This window comes from Coffea arabica, chromosome 4c (assembly GCF_036785885.1).
Source record: "Coffea arabica cultivar ET-39 chromosome 4c, Coffea Arabica ET-39 HiFi, whole genome shotgun sequence".
Lineage (NCBI taxonomy): Eukaryota > Viridiplantae > Streptophyta > Magnoliopsida > Gentianales > Rubiaceae > Coffea > Coffea arabica.
The window spans coordinates 6,237,171-6,261,666 of record NC_092316.1 but is presented as its reverse complement, the minus strand read 5'-3'; the positions used below and the strand labels follow the sequence as shown (position 1 = coordinate 6,261,666).

General features: G+C 37.2%; 3 protein-coding genes across 4 annotated transcripts; 2 read left to right on the top strand and 1 right to left on the bottom strand.

Annotated features, from left to right (window-relative positions):
• Positions 1–2,144: 2,144 nt before the first annotated feature.
• On the bottom strand, positions 2,145–9,140 carry LOC113723465 (uncharacterized). Of its 2 annotated transcripts, none has more exons than XM_027246548.2 (7): positions 8,434–9,140; positions 6,569–6,703; positions 4,344–4,708; positions 3,427–4,171; positions 3,239–3,335; positions 3,101–3,155; positions 2,145–2,599 (listed from the first exon to the last, which is right to left on the bottom strand). In XM_027246548.2, exons 1-7 carry the CDS (start codon positions 8,966–8,968, stop codon positions 2,537–2,539), a joined length of 1,995 nt encoding a protein of 664 aa, XP_027102349.1. In that variant the 5' UTR covers positions 8,969–9,140; the 3' UTR covers positions 2,145–2,536. The 2 variants fall into 2 exon arrangements, with proteins under 2 accessions (XP_027102349.1, XP_027102348.1); XM_027246547.2 differs by having other exon boundaries at positions 2,204–2,599; positions 4,344–4,711.
• A 1,313-nt stretch (positions 9,141–10,453) lies between these two features.
• LOC113739483 (protein CHUP1, chloroplastic) lies at positions 10,454–13,391 on the top strand. Its single transcript, XM_027266703.2, has 4 exons — positions 10,454–10,822; positions 10,971–11,035; positions 11,119–11,772; positions 12,156–13,391. Exons 1-4 carry the CDS (start codon positions 10,723–10,725, stop codon positions 13,143–13,145), a joined length of 1,809 nt encoding a protein of 602 aa, XP_027122504.1. The 5' UTR covers positions 10,454–10,722; the 3' UTR covers positions 13,146–13,391.
• Positions 13,392–14,184: 793 nt separating this feature from the next.
• Positions 14,185–14,913, top strand: LOC113738388 (oleosin G-like). Its single transcript, XM_027265573.2, has one exon. The coding sequence runs from the start codon at positions 14,273–14,275 to the stop codon at positions 14,774–14,776; it is 504 nt and encodes a 167-aa protein (XP_027121374.1). The 5' UTR covers positions 14,185–14,272; the 3' UTR covers positions 14,777–14,913.
• Positions 14,914–24,496: the final 9,583 nt, after the last annotated feature.

Sequence of the window (24,496 nt, the reverse complement as noted above, 5' to 3'; positions counted from 1 at the left end):
AATTACTGCCATGTGTTGACTCCTGCTATATTTTATCCAAACAATGTCAAAACGTGATAGATCACGAGTAAATTTTTTTTTAAAAAAATATTTTAGCAGGGGAAGGGTGGGATTTAAGAAGCAGGATCAGTAGTGCTTGGTACTAAGATCTTTGATGAACAATACCTACTTCTGAAAATGCTCCAGAATCTAATCATTCCCTGTCAATGAGAGAGTGTACACTCTGCAGAGATAAATGAAGTGACATCTGAGTAGGTTCTTTGATACTGACTGATCAAGTGCAGGCGAAATCAGATTTGCTTCCTAAGAAAGGCCAAGATTCTGTGAGGATTTAGGAAAATTGATCAAAAGCTAACTAAGGACTAAAACAATAGATTAATGGCGATCTTTAAATTTGATGCTATTGGTGCTTCTGTACACGGACCTGGCAGAAAGCTAACTATGATTTTCAATATTATTTTTATCTATGCAGGCAGGGAAATCAATGGAAACTATTATCCGAAAGTATGAGGAATTGTTGGGCAGCAGGATGCTGCTTAGTTCTCCAGAGAAAAATGCTGTCAATATCATGCATGCGTATCTAGAGCCTTTCTATAAAACCATCAACAATATATGCACAACCAAAGTTTTAACAATTGGTTTGGTTCTTTTCTTCATGGATCACATTCTGGAGATGATAGCAGCCTGCAGAGACTCCAGACACAACCCAGACTGGCTCAAGGCTGCTGCTGAACAAATGGCCATCAAGGCACGTAACTACAATGACCAAATCTGCAATGTATTCACCTACATGACTGCAATACTGGATCCACGGATAAAAGTGGAGCTAATCCCTGATAGTATAAATTTAGAGAATTACCTTGAGGAAGCAAGAACCCATTTTATAAGAAATTATTCCACCAGCCATTTTCAATCCGTTACCAGTTCATATGCAGCACAAGAGCTTGAGGATGGGGGTACTGTTTCTTTCGCCGAGGAAATTGCTCGTAAAAAACGAAGGGCAAGCATGAGCTCTGCGACTGATGAATTAACCCAGTATCTATCAGAGCCACCAGCCCCCATATCAACTGATGTTTTGGAGTGGTGGAAGGTGAATAGTTCACGTTACCCACGGTTGTCCGTGATGGCTCGAGATTTCTTAGCCGTACAAGCCACTGCTATTGCACCTGAAGATCTTTTCTGCAGCAAAGGTGATGAGATTGATAGGCTACGTTTCTCTGCATCCCATGATAGCACACAATCTCTGCAGTGTATAAGGTCATGGCTACAAGGTGGGATGAGGTTGAAGTATAAATCAACTGAGGTTGACTGTGAAAGGTTGATGGAACTGGCAGCTGCTTCAGCAGCAGAAAATTGCTCAACTGCTTCGGACAAGAAGCAGAAATAATGACTAATTGCCTCCAGAGGGGATACAACAAAGGGGAGATAGCTAATCATTTTTGCTCATAAGTTTACATCTCAGTAGATGTTACTTCTTGTCCACCTGCGAGTTTAACAAGTGTCTATATTCTCTTTGCTGTTTGAAGATAAATTTATGTACCATTGTACAGGTGAGAGCTAGTCAGAAGGGTAACGTAGATAGCTGCAAGATATGTCATGGGAAGCGATAATATCAATACTTTGCACTCCCAAGTGGGTGATCCATAGATATTCGAATATTGATTTTTTGGATATTGTAACACTAAACGATATTACTTACCCATGCCTTGTTCACTCTGTCTGCTGTGACATAATATCGACATCTTAAACCAACATGGCACGCGGACCTGAGTGTACATAGGGTTTTCTATCTGCCTTCACACTCTGCTACTGAAAATGGAGTGAAATACGCACAACAAAGGGCCAAAAGGGGTACTGATTGTGTCGTCCAAAGAACAATTTTTGCGGGAAGGGAACACATCTAATAACCTCGGAATCAAAAAGCTTTTCACGACTCGCACATATAGCTAAGAAATCATTATGAAACTTCAAGATTTCTGAACATCTCTGTCACGAAAGAACGGTAACAATTATAGTTTGGCCTCGGAATAACATGACGAACTACATAAGCTTACCATGCCTGCAAGATATTGTAGTGGCTGAAGGTTGTTATTCGTCACATTTCCAACATATCTCACAATATTGCAACAGAACAAGAATGTATCTGTTAAAAACAGAATACCATTTATTACTTTCCGCAAACTAATTAATTGAGGCCCCCAGATTGAAGCGAATTAGAACATAATAAGCATATTAAGCCAAAGGAATGGTCTACTTGACACTATACCAATACAACGATGGTTTCACAAAATTGCCGGACTAGGCAAATAGATTGCATCGTCCCCAAGTGTACCACATGAACACCTCTGCCTACTTACTGACAATAATATATGACACCTCACTTACCAAAGGCCCCACATGTTGGAAAAACAAAAGAAGATGAAAATTTTGGTGTACTTTGGCATCCTTTAAACCTAATATATGTTAACAGTGCAAAGCAGGACCAAAACCTCTGCACATTTTGTCAAAATGCAGCCAGCGTCAATTTCTCTGTGCTCTATATCAATAGGTGCTCTCTCCCGTACTCGCGGACGATCACAGGTACACTGGTTGTTGGGATCTGTAGAAAATAACCAAATATCACAGTACATACAGTAAATAACAAACCATTGTAACAATCTTTTACCCAGTTAACCGCAAACAGCATCTGTAGCAACGCTGTATTCATGTTAGAGCAGAAGTTTAAGTATGTCTTAATCCATCCTAAATAATTGAAATTTGACAGCGAAGAAAACTGCGCACAAGCCACGGGCAAATTATCCATTCAAACCACACCCAAAGGATTGAATGTGATGTTCTTCCACTTAAATGGTAGATATGGTTCACACTTTCCCCAATCTTTTCGAGTAGCAGGTTTCCAATTCCTCGTTGTGATTTGATGTTTTAGAATACATTCAGCGACACTGTAGACTCATCCATCTGAATGGCCCAAAAAATAAAGGTGGTTCTTTTTAATCCTAAAAATATACAAGCACTTGTTTTCCATCACAACTAAATTAACAGTTAGATTTACAATGTGTGTGACCTACAAAATCAAATCGTAACTTACATCATGTCTTACCATTCCATACTCTGTAACAATCATTGAGATGTAATCTGGTGGAGTAGCATCATACCTGTGATGATTGCATCCAAAGCAAGCAATTTCAGAATCAAATCCTTATTGTACTCCTACTTCCATAATAAATCCAAAACTTACATCAGATTCAAAAGCTGCAAATTTTCTTTATTAGTCCCATCATGCAAAGAGTTGATATCCATTCTTCCAGGAACCTTAGAAATTGCATCTGGATCACCTATACATATTAAAATACGCATAAAAAGTCAAATGCAGAGCATAGTTTCCGAAGCAAGATGGAAGCTGGAACAAAAGCAGCAGTGGCATACCAAGTTCATTTGAACAAATTGAATCAAGCAGGACTCTCTCATGAAACTTGTATGCTTCACAACAAACCAGAACTGGAACATGAAATGCATGAGCAACCATGGCAACACAAGCAGTTCCAACTCTTGAATATACAGTACCATTTGAGAAAACAGATGCAGCCCCCAAAAACACTCTTGTAACTTCACGCATAATATAAGAAACAGCATTTATATGTGTGTATGTACAACTAACACCAATCTTCACCAGCTTCCGAAGTAAAGCTTGGCCTTCAAACCTAGGACGAGAATCTACTATCACCACACGAAATTGTTTCCCAAGCTTATGAGCATGCAATATAACCATTTCAACAACAGCAGATGAGCCATATGTGAGAAGAACATCACCATCCTGGATTTTCGTTACTGCATGTTCAACAATCACTTTTTCAGCAATTACTATCTTCTCATTAATAAAACGTTCAATATCTGAACACAGGGAGGATTTTGCTTCAGCCTCAGATAGAGTTATTGGTAGCTTGGCTATTCGAGACTTGAGAAACCTAATCGCATTACCCATACTGATTGAAAGGGGTCTGCACTCGATCAAAAATGAAACAAAGTTATTCACTTTTGCAGTTAAATCCCTAGTAAGGGTTTTTTCGGGGGGTGTGGAGTAGTCTTTAATTGCTTCTGAAAATGCTTGTAGCATGGCAACACAACGTGCATTTCCCCCACGTATATCTCCAGCAAGGTATTGTAGTCCAACCTGACAAAGAAGAAATAATTTTATTTTGAAGGCCATATAACTGTCCATTGGCTGCTGCAGTAAACTGTTTCCATGATTCTTATTTGCCATCGCAAACTCATTACTAGACAACCATAACAAACATAGCAGACAAGGTAATCAGCAAATTAGTTTTGCATAACAAGAGAAATACCTTGTAGATGGAGGGATGCATAGGGTCAAGTTGAAAAAACTTTGACTCGAGATCTGGAAGCTGAGTACCATGTTCATATTGAGGCAAATGACGAAAGAGTTCAACTCTATTTCTAGCTTCAGTTTGCTTAACTACTGAACGCTTTTTAGCCTTTTCAACACGGTTCTTATCATCAAATTGCATGCGTGGGGCAGGAGCATCTTTTTTTCGATCTTTCTCAGGTGGTCGCTCACCTCCTCTCCTCTCAGAAACAGCTGCAGAAGATGTGACAGGCCCGTCATCTTTCCTTTGTAAAGGCAGCTTCGCTGCTTTATTAGTTTGTTCGTGTGCTGACAATGATGCAGCTTTTGATTTATTTCCACCAGCTGCTATTTAGGCAAATGATCCATTACAAAGATATAACATACTAGCATTTCTAATTTAGACACAACTTAACTTGAAGAGAAGGTACAGAGAGAGTTAACAGTCATGGGTAAGCCATTCAGCAGAATTCCTAACACAGAAGATTTCATCCTTTGCTTGCTTTGCAAATGTCTAATAGAAATGAAATCAACACAAGGACAGAGGACCAGAAAGTAGCCAGGGCCAACTTTTCCATGGATTGCATCAGGCTAGATAAGAAGAAAAACCATTTGAAAAAGTTCAATCTTTAGAGTGATGCAGGACCTAACAACCTGCTTTGGCTCTTCTTCCCTAAGAGAAATGAACCAAAAAAACCCAGGCAGAATTGTGCAGTAACCAATCAACTAACAGCCAAACAAGACATAAACATAAGATGAACTACCAGCCAAACAAAACATAAATATGCATGCCCCCAAGTATTAAGTCCCTAGTGTTTTCCCACAAACCATTTCATTTTACAAGTAGGGGAAAAATCTTTTTTTTTTTTTGGTTAAAAAAAAATATAGATAAAATGAAAAAGAAAATGAAGGATAAGAAGGAAAAGCAAAAGCAAAAGTAAATCCAGTCCTCCAAACACTCCATCCACCATCTCCAACTTGCTGTTACTGAACAACAAGCCCTTAAATTTTTCCTCACTGATTGCTACAGATACTAGATCACTCCTCTAAAAAAGATTAGAAAGGGAACCTGTTGTGACGATAAACTATTAGTAATATTGCAATTTTGATGATCAACTTTAAGAGTACCTCTTTGCGGTGCGTGCGTGCATGTGTGTGTGTGTGTGTGAGAGAGAGAGAGAGAGAGAGAGAGAGAGAGATCTAATGCCCACCATAAGGAAATATAATAAAATAGTTTCAAATGTGTTTAACAAAGTATGTTTCTTACCTTGCATGCCTATATACAAACATGGAACTTAACCATTAATATACTCTGGAGTTTACATTTGGTAGTATCCTTAGCATGACAATCATGAATATGAACAAGGCAAATTCTTTATTCTTCTTAAATATATGAAGTTTGCAAAGCTTTTCTATCAATTCAGTTTGAGTAAACACCAAAGACAAGGAATTGATATACCATAGCCAAGTTCATATAACATCCTAATATAGTTGGATAGTGGTGTATCAGTTTTCTGAAAGAGGAAATTTGAAGTTGGATGAACATGGAAAGCAATCTACTGAATGGTAATGCCAAGAAGCATTAACAATCTTTGCTTAGATCTGAACAGAATTTATTATTCAGTGAGGAAACTTAATAATTTTGACAAGAATATGAAAATAAAGGCAATTGCTTGCTGGAAATCATATAGCTGTAGATTATAATCTTCATTAAGACAGGGACAAGATAAAACATCCTAAAAAGATGACCAACACATTGGATACAGGAAAATATTCCTCCCAAGTTGCTTAAGTTATTAACCATGCACTTGCATTCTGGACAAAAACACACAACCTGGACAAAAACACACAACAGAGAAAGAATTTGACACAAACTGCAAAAAGACATTAACAAATTTGATATTATCATGCAACAAGCTGACCTAAAAGTAGATCTCAAAATAATGAAACTCATAATAGTAAAAGTTCAGTCCAGCAGACATATGTCCACTTCAAAAACCACTATTTAGAAACAGGTACAGCATCAAACAAATTCCAACAAACTTCATTATCTCGAAGAATTTCAAGTCGCCAACTGCTAATAGGTAGTCCCCCCCTCCCCCCAAAAAAAACCAAAAAAAAAAAAAAATCTTTTAAGGGTGCCTAAGAAAATAACTTATTTTGTTTAAGGTTCCCAAAGAAAGACAGGAATTTCAGTGGATGAACCTTTTGCAGCAGCTTTAACAGCACGTTGAGCTTCCTGCAGGGCACGCCTTTCAGCTTTTGAGGTCTTCTCTTTCAACGGCTTTGATTCTGATGGCAAGTCATTCCGGACTTCTGCAGTTTGTCCTCCACCTCTTTCTGGCCAACAAAACATTGTTAGAATTTCTATAAATGCTATAAATTTCGGTGGATTTCACAAACAATAATATTGATGAGGGACTAAGAAAATCGTGGATTTCACAATCGATAATATCGATGAGGGACTAAGAAAATCTTCAATTGTGAGCAATATTTTCATGTGGCATACTATGTCAGAATAACATGCCTACAGAAGCCTCTCAAATATATATTTTCCACTGGGGCCTAGTAAAATAAAGATATACTATACAACTTATGTAAACAAGCCTCTAGTATGATGTTCAGAAAACTAGGAAACTAACCCACCCAATAATTCCTCTCTCTCTTTTACCCTTTTATCTCTCCTCTTATGTCGCTTACCGCTAAAAGTTCCCCTTGTATCGCTGAACCATCGCCATCTCTTCTTCTTTCCTCCTCCCATTCCTCATACCTTTCACTTTTACTCCCTCCCCTGAGTTATCTATCTCCTCCCTTTCCCCTAACCCCTCCCCTGCTTCAAGCCTTTAGCCATTCTCATTTATTCGTACCTTGTTTTGCTCCCCAATCTCTGGCCACCAACTGGTGTGATAGTGATGTTGTGCTATGTTGTTTGTAATGTGGTGCCGCCGTTGGTCATAATTTGGTGATCTGGGAAAGTGGTGGTTTTCTGAGGATGTCTGTGACGGGTGGGGTCAACAAAAGACAAGGAACTTGAATATGGATGGGTAAATTTCGAAAGATAATTTTTCCACGCCATGCTTGTATGTATCTCGTATTATAGGGTCCTACAGAATAGCAATACCGTAGAGGAAAACGAACATCTGTCATTCTCTTTTTCATGCTTCCTTTTTTGACAATCAATAGGAAAGAAAAGAGAAAAAAGGGGAAAAAAACTGCGCACAACCCCTCCTGGGATGTATTCAATGATCTCTAAGATCAGTACCAATGCATCTCTATCTGATACAGGCCACACTAATATTGTTCAATTTATCTGATTGAACTTAACCGCAAAGGAAGTTCCTTACAATCAAACAAATGTTACGCTAAGACATTAAAAAAATTACCAACACAGAACCTGTGTGTAAGTTGTCAGGAGAAGAATGCAACTCATTTGTGAAACAGTTCTGTGATTAACTATTTCTGCCCTCAAAGTCTTCCAGAAATCTCATAAATCAATTCAGCCAATCTGTTGGTGTCATGACACCTCTAAAGTATTCCAAACACAAAACTCTTTCCTGATTGACCAAACAAGTTTTCAAGTGAATAGACGTAAATGCCAATATCGATTTAGACAAACTTCTATATTTCCTTTTTCCCACCTCTTTTTGCACCAGCATAAGAACACAAATACTCAACATAAATAGCAACTTCACATTCTGGTTGCAATATGCAGAATAGTTTACGAAAAAGCACACATTTTGGACATCTTTTCAACAGATACAGATGAATATAAAATTAATTTCGCAGTCAGCATTTTCAAAATTCAAACCCAAAATTGACCCAAAAAAAAAACTTCAAACGTTTGCAAAATTCAGCTAATTCTAATGCCTTTCCAGTAAAGTTACTAATCAACAGACAGAGCACCAAGCTTCATATACACATGCAAAAGCTATAAAAATAAAAGAAAAAAGTCATCTTTACGTGCAAAATGAAGCAGAATAGACTTAAAAAAGAAAAAATTCTACTAAGTCTTCCATACATAATTTTCAAACAAAAATTCATAGCACTAGATATAACTACCGTGCATTTACCTTTTCTAGATCCTACTTGAGGCTTCTTCGACTGCTTCTCTTTCGCTGCCGCTGAATCAAACCGACCGTCAGGTGCCAACGACAAAGGAAACCTACCAGAATCATTTTGCCGAATCCAATTCACCGAATTGTCAGAGAATTCACTCTCGGCATCTCCATCTCTGTCGTCGCCGATGCCGCTAAACGGCGGGGAGGTTCCGAGAACAGACTCGTCGGGATTGTAACTGCTGACAACTAACTGCTCAGTGCTACTTGAATTATTATTAGGATCATCAAAAGAAGGCCTACGTGGCCTCAACGGCGTCGTAGCGGTAGCAGGTACGTTCACCGCACGTGACGCGGCATCTGATGGATGACGCGGCGGAGGAATCATGACTGGAGATAAGGAGTTGCTCGAAGGAGAGATGTGGGAAACCGGTGGCGATGTTGATGGGCCGGTCGGACCGGATTGATTTTGGACCTGGCCTGAACGTGGACAGAAGCCTACTTGGCGGACTTTGGGATCGATGACCCGGGAGTATCGACGCGGGTCCATTTCCGGAGGGAAATTCAGTTTTTCTCGGTTTGCGTGAGAGCAAGATGATAGGGTTTTATAGATAGCTGCTCTGGAGGTGAATTGACCATTTTAGACATGGAGGGTTTTGATTAGTGCTAGAAGAGGAAGGGCACCATTGGCAGAATGGCAGTGGGGTTTTCATGAACAGGACTGCAGTGGAGATTGAGAGGAATTTGTTTTACTTGTTTATGCTTGGAGGAGAATACTTTTTGACTGACGTGGCAAGGTCAGATTTGGTATCAGGTCTCACCAAAATAAATCTAATCAAAAGTAAATGGCAATTTCAAAAAAATTTGGAATAATTAATTTCTGAAAAAAAATTATTAGATTTTTTTGAAGAACCAAATACATCTAATTGTATGAAACAAAATAAAATTTTATGTCGTTTAAAAAGACCACGAAGTATTTTTCCAAACAATAGCTTATGATTTTAAATGCCATGAGTGCTATTTTTTAAATCAATAAAATTATCATTTTTATTACCAAAAAAAAAAAAAAAAATAGAGTACATAACAACTTTAGTTGACTTTGAAATTGTTCATTGTATGGAAATATAAAGAAAGTAATCATTTATTGTCATCTTGGGAAATAAGGCAAGTGATGTCACTGCTAACGTGTTTATAATAATATAAGATGGAAAATGTTTATTTACACTCTTTTTTTTTGTTATTTGCACTCTCACTGTCAATTTTTATTATATAGTTTTCATTTATTAGACTATATAATATAACAAAAGGTGGGGAGTGCAAATAACATTTCCTTATAGGGTATGCAAAGCAGAACTTCAACTATTCCTTGGATAAGAAATTCAAATTTTATACTAAGACTTAATTTTACCTTAATATGAAATGTCACAGTGAAGTAAATTTGTAGGCTAGTATAATTAGGTTTAAGCCAGAATTGTTCTTTAAGCAATTGATATAAACCGACAAGACCACAATAGAGTGTAATCGTGTGACATAAGTTCAAACAGCCCTTTAATTCTTGCTAAGAAAAATGAGTGATTTCAAAAGATTATATTGATTTTAATGTCGATAATGTATGCCAATTACATTAATTCAAAATTGAGTACCACATTATGAACTTGTTCTCGATTGATTATTTTAACTGATTTTAAATTTTGATTTTGGATAATCAGTTTTTGTATAGATTGTAACTCACATATTGAAAAGTAGTTTGTGGAATAATAATGTGATGTGATGTGATGCTGGATATTTTTAATTTCCATCTGCTCAAGTGTATGAGCCGTATCAATTTTCTCATAAGAAAATTGTCAATTTCTTCCTTTATTCTTTTTTTGAACTTTAACAAAGGACAAATTGGCCTGTCGTCCTCCTTTGATAAATATTCTGAAAACAATTTGTCTTTTTGTTCTATTGACAACAACAACAATTGATGTCACCCTGATTTTATCCTTGATGTTAATGACAGACAAACAGTTTAATCCACAAATCCTCCAATAAAAACTGTGTGATTCCAATTTTTCCCCTAGGCAATTCAACTTCTTCTCTTTAATCTCCATGGTTCTACTTGCAATAAATGGCACCATTAATTGCTGCTGTCTTCAAGTTGGAGAAAAATCAACTGCTGCTTGGTGAAGAGATTTTTGTGCCAACGGCAAAAGATTTGGATTGTCTATGAAGTGTGACATATGAGCCAAGATTTTTGCAGGTCTAAGCGGCAATGTTCAGCTTCTGCTTGAGCTGCTTTGACACTTTACTCCCAGCATTTCTATGATACTTAGGGCAGGATTTCTTATAGTAGCATTAGTTTCAGCTGTTAAAGTTTGTCAGATTACCAACAAGCGTTCAAGAAAGCCAAGCACTTCAGGAGGTAGCTTATTGCTGGTTTTATTTTTATTTTTATTTTTATTCTATCTGGAATTTCTACATCATTTCAACTTGTTAAAGTTCTTGTTGATTGCCTTTTTCCTATTCTAATTCTTCTTCCTTTTTTTTTTTTTTTTTTTTGTAATTTTTAGAGCACGGGAAAGTGAGCTTTGATGAAGAGCAAGCTGAGGAGAATGGCAAATCTGAAGAGTCCCAGGTACCAAAAATCTTCCTTTCTTGATCTTTTCCTCATTCATTCTTGGAGAAAAAACTAAAGAGAAATTTACCCGTTGCATGCAGGTTGATCCGAGGGAGAAGAAAGAAGACGAGGAAGAAACTTGCAAAAGTAAATCAGTAAATCGATTGAATGCAAAAAGTCTCGAGTTTTCTGTACAGGAGAATGGAAGGGTAAATGTCAGCGAAATTGATATCTTGAAGAATGTAGTGAAGGAAAAGGAGAAAATGAGAGAGGGCCTGGAAATGAGATTACTCGAGTTATATTGCCTGAAAGAGCAGCAATCAAGAATAGCTCTGCTGCAGAAGCAATTAAATGACAGAACATCAGAGATTAACATGCTTAGGGAGACGATCAACATACTGCAGGATGAAAAGAAAAAACTTTATGAAGAGGCGAAACTGAATCAGTTGGCTGCAGAACAGCAAGAAAGTGCAGAACTTGTCATGCTAGAGCTGCAGGGGCAATTGGAACTTGATTCAGGTCAAATGAAGGAACAATTAGCAATGTTAAAGGAGCAAGTTTCGGGCTTTCATGTAAAGGAAGAATCCAAGGCTGCCAATAAGGTTGATGAGAATCTCAAAGCTATTAAAGTTGTGGAGTTGAAAGCGTTGGAGGTAAAGAGAATGAACATCCAGCTTCAGCTAGAGAAAAGGGAGTTGGTTGTCAGATTGAATGCTGCAAAATCCAAGATTGCCGAACTTTCTACCATGACAGAGGTATTGCAAATGTCAACAGCAATATATATATATATATGCTGCATTCTCTTCTTATGCTACCTGTTCTGAAATTTCCCAGAGAAATCACCCAAAAGTTTCACTCGGTATTATACCATTGTCTGATCAGCATGTCATCAAACTACTACCGAAAAAGAAATCTCCAATTCTTCATAAATAATTAGAATTGTTGCATGATAGTTGTAATGAAGTTTGTATGTGCACCATCCATCTTTCGAATGCTAAGTATTCTGCCTGTCTGAAATCTTAGATTGCACAACTCAACTGTCTTTAACGTCCTGAAGAATGATTTATCTTCTACCTGCCTGAATCTCAATTTGCACAAATATTTATCATCCTGTGGAATGATATATCTTATGTTGCAGCATAAACTTGCAGCCAAGTATAAGGAAGAAATAAGTAGACTGAAGAATGTCAACAAGAATCTGACGGAAAAAGTTGACAAGCTGCATAACGACAGGCTCAGCATTCTTGAAGAACTGGTTTATCAGCGATGGCTGAATACCTGCTTGAGGTTTGAACTCGGGGACCATTGTAGCCCATCACCAAAGAAACTAAAGCCAAATGTCTGCAGGAGATCAGATTTACGGTCTGATAGCTTATCCTCTGGAATATCCTCAGCTGAGAGTGATGAAATTAGCAATTCCACAACCACAAGTTCTTCTAGTGGTGAAAATACTAAGAACAAGAAAAAAGGCTTCCTGCAAAACATCAAGAGATGGGGAAGGAGCAAGGATGGTTCAACTGATAATGCATCAGAAAGCTGGTCTTTTCCAAGCAAGGCAGGCAAAATTAGAAGATTTTCCACTTCATCCATTCCATCAAGCACATTAGGCTCAAGGAATAGAGGAGAGAGAGGGTTACTCATCCCATTACAGAAGAAGGGAGTAGACTCCAATTCCCCTGAGACGCCTGCAGTTCGACGTGTAAGAAGAGTTTCCTTCAATGATGCGATAACATCGGTTAGATACATATATGATGATAGCCCAGAATCAGATCAGGGAATATCAGATAATGGTCAAAAGAATGCTGACAATTTCAATGACTATTGCTCAGATATGAAAACTAGCTCCGGCAGATATGAAATTTTGGAAGGAAACAATAGTGAGATTCCATCATCAAATGTCGTCAATTCTGAAAGCCATGAAGCTTCCACTGTCCCAGGCAAACAAGACACAATCGAAACTAAAGTCGTCAGGAAAGAGGTAGTTCGGGCAGAATGTCTGAGTCAAGCAATGCCTTGTGCAGCTTCAGCTGCCAGCAAGTTTAGTGTAGTAGTGAATCTGGTAGCAGCAATCATTATTGTCCTCTCTCTGATACTTTTTCATTTCAGACTTCTCTCTGCTTCAGGATAGTCAAGCTCTTCAGAGTTCAGGATCGGTACTTAGGCTCAAACTAGTTATACTTATCATGAGAATAAATGTGCACACACAAGCATAGAAACACCTGTATTCATACATAAGTACAGCTATACATCCCTAACTGCCATTTTCCCACATAACAACATATTTTACATGTTTTTATTGCTGCTAGGAGTGTAGGTTGATTGAAGTCAGAATGTTGTACGCTAGAAAAGAAAAGCTTTTCCATCTTGCCAGTGATTTCTTTCCTTTCTAAGTAGAATTATCTTACATGCAAAGTATGTTTGGTTTCTATACGTTACAAAGTTGTGGTACTCCATTAATCTCCTGATTTTCTAATGCTGAAGATTGGCAACCAATTAGTATCGCCAAAATCACAGAAAATCATTCCTAAAGAGTTTGTAATATGTTCACCACTCACGAGAGACTGAGAAGGGAAGCATTGCTGGGAACTGAATCATGAATCAGGGGCAGGAACTGTTACCATTCCTAAAGATAGCCTTGACATGCTCTTGAAAAAAGATGTCAAAGTTTATATCATTTTTAACGTCATGTGTGAAACTAACGTAGAAGAGTTATAAATTTATGTTACATTTAAAAATGGATTTACATTTTGTTCAAACAAACGAAACTGTTCCAAGCCGGCTGCAGTGCCCTTAATTTACCCAATGAATGATGCCAAATAAGGCAGCAAGATCGATTCCACCCTGAGTTTGTTCTTTCGTCTTTCTCTCTCTCCGTTTCATACATTCAAGGGCCGAAGTAACTAAACCACAATTCCTGTGCATCCAACCTGGGGAGCCAGCTTAATCGAACGGCTGAGAACAGAAAGTCCTAGTAGTCCACTCCGGCCACAGACGATCATTTTCTCCAAAACAGAAATAATTCCAAAAAGAAAAAGTCCCGCTTCGCACAGCACATCTAGGAAAACTAAACTCCAAACTCCTCCCCATACCTCCACGTGTTCCCTTGCATGTCGACCCATCAGACCACGTCACCCCCAGGCCTCCCCACAAGCCAGCTCCTCCTCTGATCTTTTAACCCCATTCCCATTTTCCTGTCTCCCTGGCTCTCTCGTTCAAGATAATTTCTCTTCTCCAAACAACTCCAGCTTTCCAACCATGGCCGACCACCAAGCCAGCCCTGGCCAACCCCAATGGCCACCGCGCCCAACCACCACCTCCACTGCCGGCGCCACTACCTTATTTCTACGTAAAATGCATGAGCATGCACCCAACTCAACCCAGCTCATCGGGTTCTTGACCTTGGTAATATCCGGTGGCATCCTACTTCTCCTCACTGGCCTAACTCTCACCGCCACGGTTCTCGGCCTAATTTTCTTCGCTCCCTTGATTATAATCTCCAGCCCCATTTGGGTTCCGGCTGGATCAATTCTCTTCGTGATCATCGCCGGATTGCTCTCTTTCTTCGGGTTCGGTGTCGCAGCCATGGCGGCTTTTTCTTGGCTGTACAGGTACTTTCGGGGCTTCCACCCGCCCGGTTCGGACCGGGTTGACTATGCAAGAAGCCGAATTGCGAATACGGCAAGTCAGGTGAAGGATTATGCCAGAGAGTATGGTGGGTATTTGCACGGTAAGGTGAAGGATGCAGCTCCTGGTGCTTGAAAATTCGAGTGCAAAATGCCAAACCGGACTTGCATTTTTATTACAGATGTTTTCCGGCTAGCTTGTTCTGTTCTTTAATTATTAATGAGATGTCATATATATATATATATGTGTAATGCAATTTCGATACATTCCAAGTTTGCATGTTCATAAACTAATTGAAGAATTGGAGTTACTAGATCTAACTAGGGTGGAACCGACTCGAATCTATCCTAGAAGTGTTTATTCAACAAAGGAGAGTCCATTTTCACCTCATCTTTCTTTTTTTTTTTTTTTTGGGAGTTTTAAGCAGAAAGACGATCTGAGAAAAACATTATACTTTTCTCTCTTAACTATGGAGGGCAACTGAATATTAATTGTTCAACAAATAAAATTGTGGGTGGGATCCTCGTCATGTTAATTTCAGCCATTACATATAAACAATCAAGATGACTTTCAGATGAATGAATGAATGAATACATAAAACCACATATGCAGAAAAGTCAACGGTTGAACCGTCGGTCCGTTAAAAAGTCCACGATTCATATGCAGAAACGATCCAATTGAAGAATCGGCTCGATTTAGTGATCGGTTCGCCAGGTTGATCGGTCGAACCGTCGGATCGGACCGAATTTAATAACTATGATTGTACCTTCATATTTTAATTATTACTTTGAGTTTGAGAAGGGCATAGTACCATATTAAAGTAGGATGCACTGCACTGCACACGAATTAAAGTGGTCAACTTCTTGCTACACAACACAAGTCAAGCTGGAAAAATCACCACAACTTTTGTTATTGATTTTAAGAAGGATATTGGGCTGGCAAGAGGAAGACAGCCTGTGCTATTATGACTTGCAGGTAAAGCGATAGGCACTAAATTGATGGTAAATATTCATAGCAAATTAAGACTGCCCCGGTAAACCCACATACAATTTGAAAAAAATTTTAGGAAGTCAATTTTGAAAATTTGATATTCAAGATTGGTTACTAACTAGCCTCAATAACGTATTTCAAGATATTCCAACAGGACCAGGAAATGTTCAACTAAATGAAGCTGACCGGACCATTTTTTTGTGCTTGGAGAAAATTTGAATAAGACTCCTATCCCATGTGTATTTTTCTCTTTCTCCAGTCCAGTCAAATAGATGTTTACATATTTAAGGGTGAATAAATATGCCAATTTTGCACTTATTTTTTTTTAATATATATGTATATGTATCCTTTCATGCCGATTTAGTCCATCTAATATAAATCAAGAATTTTAGATGAGTGAATAAATGTGTAAAGCACATACATTAGTAACATAACCTTTTCTTTTTCCTTTTTTTCCCTCCTCCCAAAACAACCATAACCTCTTCCAAAACAACGTCAAAATTCATTCTCTCCCTTTTAACTTGGGTTGCCTCTTCTTTATTTTGTGTCTCAACAAGGGCCAACTGAATTAGTGAAGTGTGCAAGCAAGTTCATTGGGATTCTTATTCAATCAATATATAATGGTTTGTTTAGACAGGAGATTATTTGAAATAATCATTATAATAATTTTTTTGATATAATGCATGCATGTGAAATACAAAGGATAGTTGAAAAAAAATAAGATGATAACTAAAAAAAAACATATTTGTGATATAAGAAAAATAATATTTAGCGAAAAAATTGATCCCCAAACACGCCCGAGTCATTCCTTCTCAAGATCTCAAAGAGAATACACGAGCCATTCTCATCTTTAATCTTCTTCTTTGCTCAACCACCACCTACTTTCTTCTTTCTCCCTTTTCCTTGGAGACCTTCCAACTTTTGGCACACACTCCATTGCAATCTTGTACGAATTTATTATCCAAAACTACTAGAGCTATCAGCTGCCATGGATGGCCAGGCTGTGATGATTTATTGCTCGATCAATACCGGCCTCTCAGTTATCATAAGGTCCCAAGTTGAAGATAACCATATCCCGTTGACCCACAAAGTAAAATTTATTATGGGTAAGTTTGGCTTATTAACATTTTTTAAATCACAAATTAAAAATGAACAGCTTAATTAAAACCTCACAAAGATTCACTATGTAAAACGTGAGGATGTTGGACTAGCAGGGGAAACGCAGGTTAGGTTTTAAGTTTTAATCAAAAGCGATTTTATAAGTTGAAGAAGTCGATTTTGAAATTTTTGTACCTTGGTATTCAAGATTGATTACGAATCTCAATAATGCACCACAAGATACATAGATCACGATATGTTCAACTAGATGAAGCTGACGAGACCATTTTTCCATGCTCGAAATAATGATTAATTATGTTAATTAGTCGGTGATCAATTAATTGGGTAGATTTCTTTAAGATATGAGAAACTAAGGAAAGAAAAATAAAAGAATATCCGTACGTGGACTTTGAACATGGACTTTGTCAAATTAATGTCCTAAGGAAAAAAAAATGGGGGAAAATTCCGGTGCAGTTGACTGCTACTGCTCAATGAGCATGACTGAGGATGGATGAATGAAGTTGAGAGCCCGATGAATGAGTAAAACAAAGCCTTGGGGAGTTTATAGCGGCAAAGTCTTGGGTTCGTTGTTCTGCTGGAAATGCTGAAGTCTCTGCCAGACAATATTGACTAGTGCACAACGTTTCCGCCCCCCGCCCCCCTCCAAAAAATTGTTTGGAAACTTATTTTTTCTCAAAAATTTTTTTCTACGTGGAAGTTCAACTCCTTCGATAATATCTTTTTTGAGAATAATAATATCTTCTACCCCTATCCATGTAAAAAGTCAAATCATTCCGGGGCCTTTAGCAAATTCAAGAATTTCAAAAGGAAGCGAAAAAAGTGTACCCGGGAATTTGGCATCTATACACTCCCCAGAAAGCTAATGCCAATGACTTAGTTCCGAATTAGGGCTGCGAACAAATTAAGTCGCTCGCGAGCGCTCGCATCAAAGCTCAACTCGAGTACGATCAATATCGAACTCGAATTAAGCTCGAGCAGGCCAAATTGAATTCAAACTCAAACTCGAGTTCAAAAAATATTAAACTCGTTAGTTCGCGAGTCGACTTGCGAGTTCGAGTATATATATATATATATATATTTATTTATTTATTTATTTATTTTAATAGTAAAAGTACATATATATCCCTAATATTTTATTATTTATTAAAGAAAAATTATTTTATTTATTTTTTAAAAAATAAAATAATTATTTTTTATTTTTTCGAACTCGAACACGAACTTTAAATTGGCAACTCGTCGAGGTAGAGGTCGAATTCAAATTTGATAAAACTAAATCAAGGCTTGATTCGATTAGGCTAAAACTCGACTCGTTTGTAGTTCTATTCCGAATCCTTTTTTTTTTTGGTATATACAAGACTTTTGGGGGGGGGGGGGAGGGTTGGTGGTAGAAACAATTGAACTAATTAAGATGCTTGATGAGAAATGTTTTAAACTAGGAGCAGACCCCAGCTGAACTGGCAAGAGAGACGGAAATACTCAGAATTGGTGCTCTGTATTAATTTATTTGCAAAGCGAATTATCTTGAACTTTACCTTCCCCAGCCACCACATTCTCATAAACTAAAGCTAAAGCGAAAAACAAACACATGAAGGAAAGAATTGGGTTCCATTCCTTTTGCTGTTTCTTCATCATTTACAGCCACCGGCCATGCCTGGAGTGGAGGCTATGATTGTCTTAAAGGAGAAACGAACCTTAGGCCTAGCCCTACGGATAAAAGGTAGCTAATCAACACTATTTCGGGCATTTCACAAAAAAAAAAAAAAAAAAAATGAAAAATTGGAAGATGGTTAGCAATATTAACTCCCCTTCATTCCTCATGCGCCAATGATTAATCTTTTCCCAACACAAGGAAAATCACCCTTTTAGATTACAAATTTTTGAAGTATTTATAGAAAAAAATATATTTTAACAATGTGATATATATGAGGTAAAAAGGTATTTGAACAATGTATTTAAAAAATTTTTCAATGAAAAATTGCAATCCAAACAGGACCAGCGATTAGAAATTAAACACTCCAGTCCAATTATCTTAGACTTCATACTCTTCACAATTTTACCTTAATTCTTTTGACACTAAGACTACTATCTCCTATACTATAAATAATTTGTGTACTAGGTTCAGGTCTGGTATTATATGCATGATAAAATAGGTTATCATTAGTGTTATAATACAGTACATAAGGATCGACTTGATGTATGATGTCTGCATATTCGTGCAAGCGATCCATAAAATATGCTTTGTCCAACCAACCTTCATTGACAAACTAATTTGAGAAAAATTTCCTATGTATTTATGTACTTCTTGTATGGGTTTTTCCTTTTTTCCCTACCTCATATATTCACGCAGTCAAAGTTTCGTAGGGGTCCAGATTGGCTGTAATTATGCTCCGCGTAGACTAATTAACAATTTCTCAATTTGAAAGAAACAACAAAACTTTTGCTAATTGGAGGGCTTAAGCTTCTGGAAATGATTGATCAATTAAACCCCTTTAAAGAGATGAATTCGGGTCAAATAAGGAAGATATATCTTGTACTAATTCATCTCCCTTGGATGAAGGAAGAGTTGAATGAACTAGATAACTTGCCTCTTCATGAAGTTGGAAGTTAGTGATTGAATGGCTACTTCATAGTTTTGCAGCTCCATCAAAATTTTAAAAAAATGAAAAAAAAAAAAAAAGTTGAAGCGTCGAATCTAGAATATCATTAGCAGACTTGACCAATAAAGACTATTTAGTCTCTTTTTTTTTTTTTCATTTTTCTATGAGATTACAATAACCCACAACAGTGGGAACAATACAAAAGATTACAAAGAGATCATAATTAATTACAATTACAATTAATCTCTACATTTAGTGGGATACATATATACCAACATAAAGTTGGAACAGACTCACAGTTTGATGACTATAAGACTCGAAGCAGGACCTATAGGTTTTAGGGTCTCAACTTTAACAAGTAAATCAAGGCCTTAGTATTATAAATATTGACATTAGGCGATAATCCCACATTAATTTATCCTAGTACGAAGTACGAACCAAAAATAGCTAAAATTCTAGGAAGAAAATACTAAAATTCTTTATAAACTTGAGAACCATATATTGATAGTGGTATAGGAAATTAAATATAAAGAATATGAGATGAGCCAAATACGGAAACAAAATTTGAAACCTTCCACTACAAAACATTTCAGAGGTTCACATCCCTCAAAAATGAAAACATTTTATACACTTCTAGGGAAAAAGAGAAAGAAACATGGACACTGGTTTCTGGTTTTCTAAATTTGAGGCCCCCAAAATGTAAGAGAAAGTTCCCCATCTATTTCAGTGTCCCACAACAGCTAGTACATGCATAATTCATTTACCAGACTTCTGCCATACACGACAACTATCAAAACCCAAAAATTGGACCAAACAAAAGTGAAGAAGAAGAAGAAGACGAAAAAAAAAAAGACTCGCGTATGTAGCCACTTGTACACTAAAACTCAGGTAAACAAGTAATAGCAGCACAAACAGGAGATTCTTCTTCTATTGCTTCTGCAGATAGCTAGGCAGAGGACTGGCACGAGGTGACCTCATGGGAAGCTCCGAAAGCTTTTTTCCGTTGCTATCATAATAAATCACACCGGAGAAATCCAACGGCTGACACTTATCACCCATCAAGATGTTCCTCTGCCACAGGCCTCCGTCTCCAAAATCAATTTCACCTTCAAATTCTTCATCCACCTTTTTCTTGTGCTTAAAGTTGATAGCCTTATTGCTAAGGGTCACCAAAAGTTGCTTTGGCTTGGCCAAAGGCGACTTTGGTGAATTTGTAGCAAATTTCTTTGTAGCTTTGCTAGCTTGTCTCGTGCACTTAGCCCAGAAAGAATTTATGGACCGTATTAAGCTAACACTCCTGGTGGTGGCGAAGGTGGGGGAGGGAGTGCATGGTGGAGTTAGCCGGGACATTTTGTTGGGTTTTTAGCGGTAGTGGTGCTGCTGCTGCTGCTGCTGCCTGACGGGGATTTCCAGTGGGAAATGGAACGGCGTGGGGAGTATTTATAAAGAAGACTGGGTGGTGGTGGGGTTCAGTCAGTGTGGGGGAACAGGAGGCGACGGTTTTGGGTTCTAGTTTGACTTGATCAATTTTGGATTTGGATGGTTATTATCGATTTTCTGATTTATGTGGATTTCTTTAAGTTAACGTTAACTTAAACAAATTATTAGCGTTAAATTCTCCAAATAGCATAAAGAAAAATATTTATTTTCCAAGGACAATTAAAAAAATTTTGAAGGTATGTCACTCTGTTCCACTACTATACATCCAGTGCCCGTACGTTTCTTCTTTTTCTTTTTTCGTTTCCTGGATAACATGGGTATTTAATTTAACCTATCAATCATTTTATATAATCATTAAATAACATAATTGCTCGAAAAATAGCTGATTAACTGAAAGATTGGTTGCATAATGAGGACCAAACAAAAGAAAAAAAAAAGAGTAAAATTCACTTGTAGAAGGTTTGTTTCCACCTAAATTCAATAGATATAAACTCCACGCTATATTGTAGGTAATATTATAATTTGAATTTTAAATTTAAAATACGAAGCAAATTTAGACACGGCAAAAAGTCATTAATTGGTTAAACCGCCACTTTACTTAAAACGAAATATTAGAGCGTCAGGTGTCAAATTTGCAACAGGTTTTGGCTACTATTACACCCTGATTATCTTAATCCAGGCTGTGGTTTAGATTAGCGTATTGCAATAAATGGAATTTAATATGATTATTGTTGGTGAAATGATCTCACGCGTCATCATTGAACTAGATTTTTCTGAGCCAGCAACGTAAGCACCAGGGCTAGCTGCTGGCAAAGATTCATTGACTTGCACTTGTTCTGCACTTCCACTTGGGATAATGAGTCGAGATATACGGATGAAGGTTAGTAGTTAGCTGAGTCAATGCAATTTGTGGGCTAAATAAATGAATGGAGTTTGGTTCAATTTGGAGGATTAGTCAATGGTGGTCGGAATTGCGATATGCTTCACACTTGCAACTTTGTGATTTAGAGGTTATTATCTATCTTGGACCCACCTGATGTTGTTTTTTACTTTTTTTTGTGTCATTTTCCTCCAAATCTAAATACATATTGCTTCCTCTAATCTTCTACCACTGGCTGTAACCCACTTTTAAAGGTCGGCAATTCCTTGTGGCATGCACATCTTCAACTGCAAGGTCACATTTCGTGGTCTGCTGCACATTTGTGCATAGTTTTGGAAACTGACCAAAATCCACAACAAAAATTGATGGTGCGTACACACATCCTGACTCATCATGGGGTTTTATCACAGCCTTTTTGGTTTTGATGTTTAAAAAAATTACTCCCTCCGTTATTTTTCATAGAATCAAGAAAGAGCTCTCAGTCTGACTACTCCCCCCGTTTTTATATATTTAGTCATGTTTCGGAATATGTGCTTTTTATACATTGTATGTTTTACTAAAAATTTTTTCTTTTTGTCTCACTTTTACCCTTAATCATGTCTTGGTAGAAAAAAAAAAAGTAGAAAGCAATCCCATCATATTTGTCTTTATCCATCATTAATTAAGGGCATAAAGGAAATTTCAAAGTATAAAGTAGTTAGAAACCTCAAACATGATAAATATTTTGGGACAGCAAAAAAAGGAAAGTATGACACTTTCAATGGGACGGAGAGAATATATGTTTTGTTTGTATAACACAAAAAGAAAAGTTTGATTATCTTTCTGAAAATTCGATTCAGATAGAATTTCACTAGATAAGTTTACTTCAAGTAACTAATGATGTTGCACACCAGCTCAGGTCACATTGAAGCAAACGAAAAAAAGAAAGGGTGGTTATTTAACGAACCAAGATATATATACCAAAATTGACAATACCTGATCAACCACCAAGTTCTAAACTAATTTTGTACCTTAATTCTGCCACTTCTTCCACCTTGGTGCTAACTACGAAGTTGTTGGCTACCTGTCTTGAAATTTTTGACATATTAATTAAGGAATTTTTTTTTTTTTTGTGATTTCTTTGTCTTCTTTAAGCAGCAATGGGTTATGGAAAATTAAAAAATTTCTTTAAGCAGAAATTTTTGACATATTAATTAAGGAACTTTACCATGGTAGCCCCAAAGCTTTCTAGGCCAAACTGCTGGTACATGCAAGTTTGGTAGTTAACCAACACAGAATTTTGCAGATGAGAAACCACAACCACGTACAACTGTGCTAACACGGCTGTTGTTAGGTCACCTCCCATCTATTTTAAGTGCAATTGGAACAACAGATCGAGTTTAATTGCTTGGTTGAAATTTATATGCATTTAGGTACTCCCCCCCCCCCCCCCCCCCCCCCCCCCCCCCCCCAAAAAAAAAAAAAAGTGGCCTACTAAGCCCACATATTTATTGTGTACATTTCACCCGCAAGCTAGTCGGAATTAGTATCTTTTTTTTTTTTTTTATCAACCTAATAATTAGTTTAAGATTCTTTCCAACCGATTCAAGTAAAAGACTGACGATCGATCATTTGTAATGAAAATGCAAGTCATTGCTGACTGACTTGAGAAAGATACCACCAGCAGCACTCAGAAAAGTTTACGACCATAAAAAGGAAAGGAAACCTAACATATTACTTAAGGAGCAGGAATATACAGTGATCTTGGATTGGATCAGTTCGACCGGTATTACAGCATTTTGGTTAATGGTAATCTATGTTCTAATCAATATAAGTGCAAAAAAAAAATTGTCAAATTCTTTATGATCTTTTGCAAAATGATCTGATTGAAAACTTGTCTAATTAATCTATGTTCTATACAAACCTTGAAGCTGTTATCCTGTTTCAGGAGAGTACAAATCTGGAAAACATATATACATGCATCACCAAAAGCTTGACAGCAATTCTTCAGTAACCAAATACATCATATTCTCTTATCTTAAAGAAAAGAGGGCACACAACACAAACATCATTAGCAGCAAAACTTGCACGAGTGGCGCACCTAAACATGGTTGCAATGTGACATTAGCAGATAATGACACATGTAATTAAGCAACAATCAGAATAATACAGCTTAAAAATGGCTTTACATTATGTACGTCAAGAATGGTGATTCTTATTACTTGGGAAAGTGGCACAGTAGTGTTATCTGCGGGATTTGAATTTTTGGCATGCTCTGAACCATTGAGGCTGACAGTAAGCAAGAATGGCATGGCATGCCTTCAAATTAATAATGTCAAAGTCTTAATCTTCAAATTACATTTAAATTAATTAAAAGGCATACTCGTAGCATATGTCAATCGCATGCCTAATCGCCCATTAAAGTTGACTTTCTTGACGATGATCTATTTTTAAGATGCCAATGTCCCTATAGCTAATATGGAGATAATTTGTGGATTAATGACAGGTTTCCCTGAATGTGGGGCCAACACCAACAGCTTATATATATATATATATATATATAGGAAAAAACCTGAGGTGCCCTTAAACTATTATCGTTGTCATCTTTTGGCCCCTCATCTAAAATTTGTTTCCGATTGATCCTTAAACAATTAAAAATGCATACTTTGAGGACTTCTGATGACTTTAACCACAAATCTGATCGGAATTAAAGGGCATTTTTGTCCGTTCATGTTTGAACCCTCGAAACCAGCAATACGATGTACTTACCAACCTGTCTGCTCGTATCTTTGCAACTCCAAGATATACAGTTTATGCGATTAGGAGCAGGTTTTATCAACCAAAAAACAA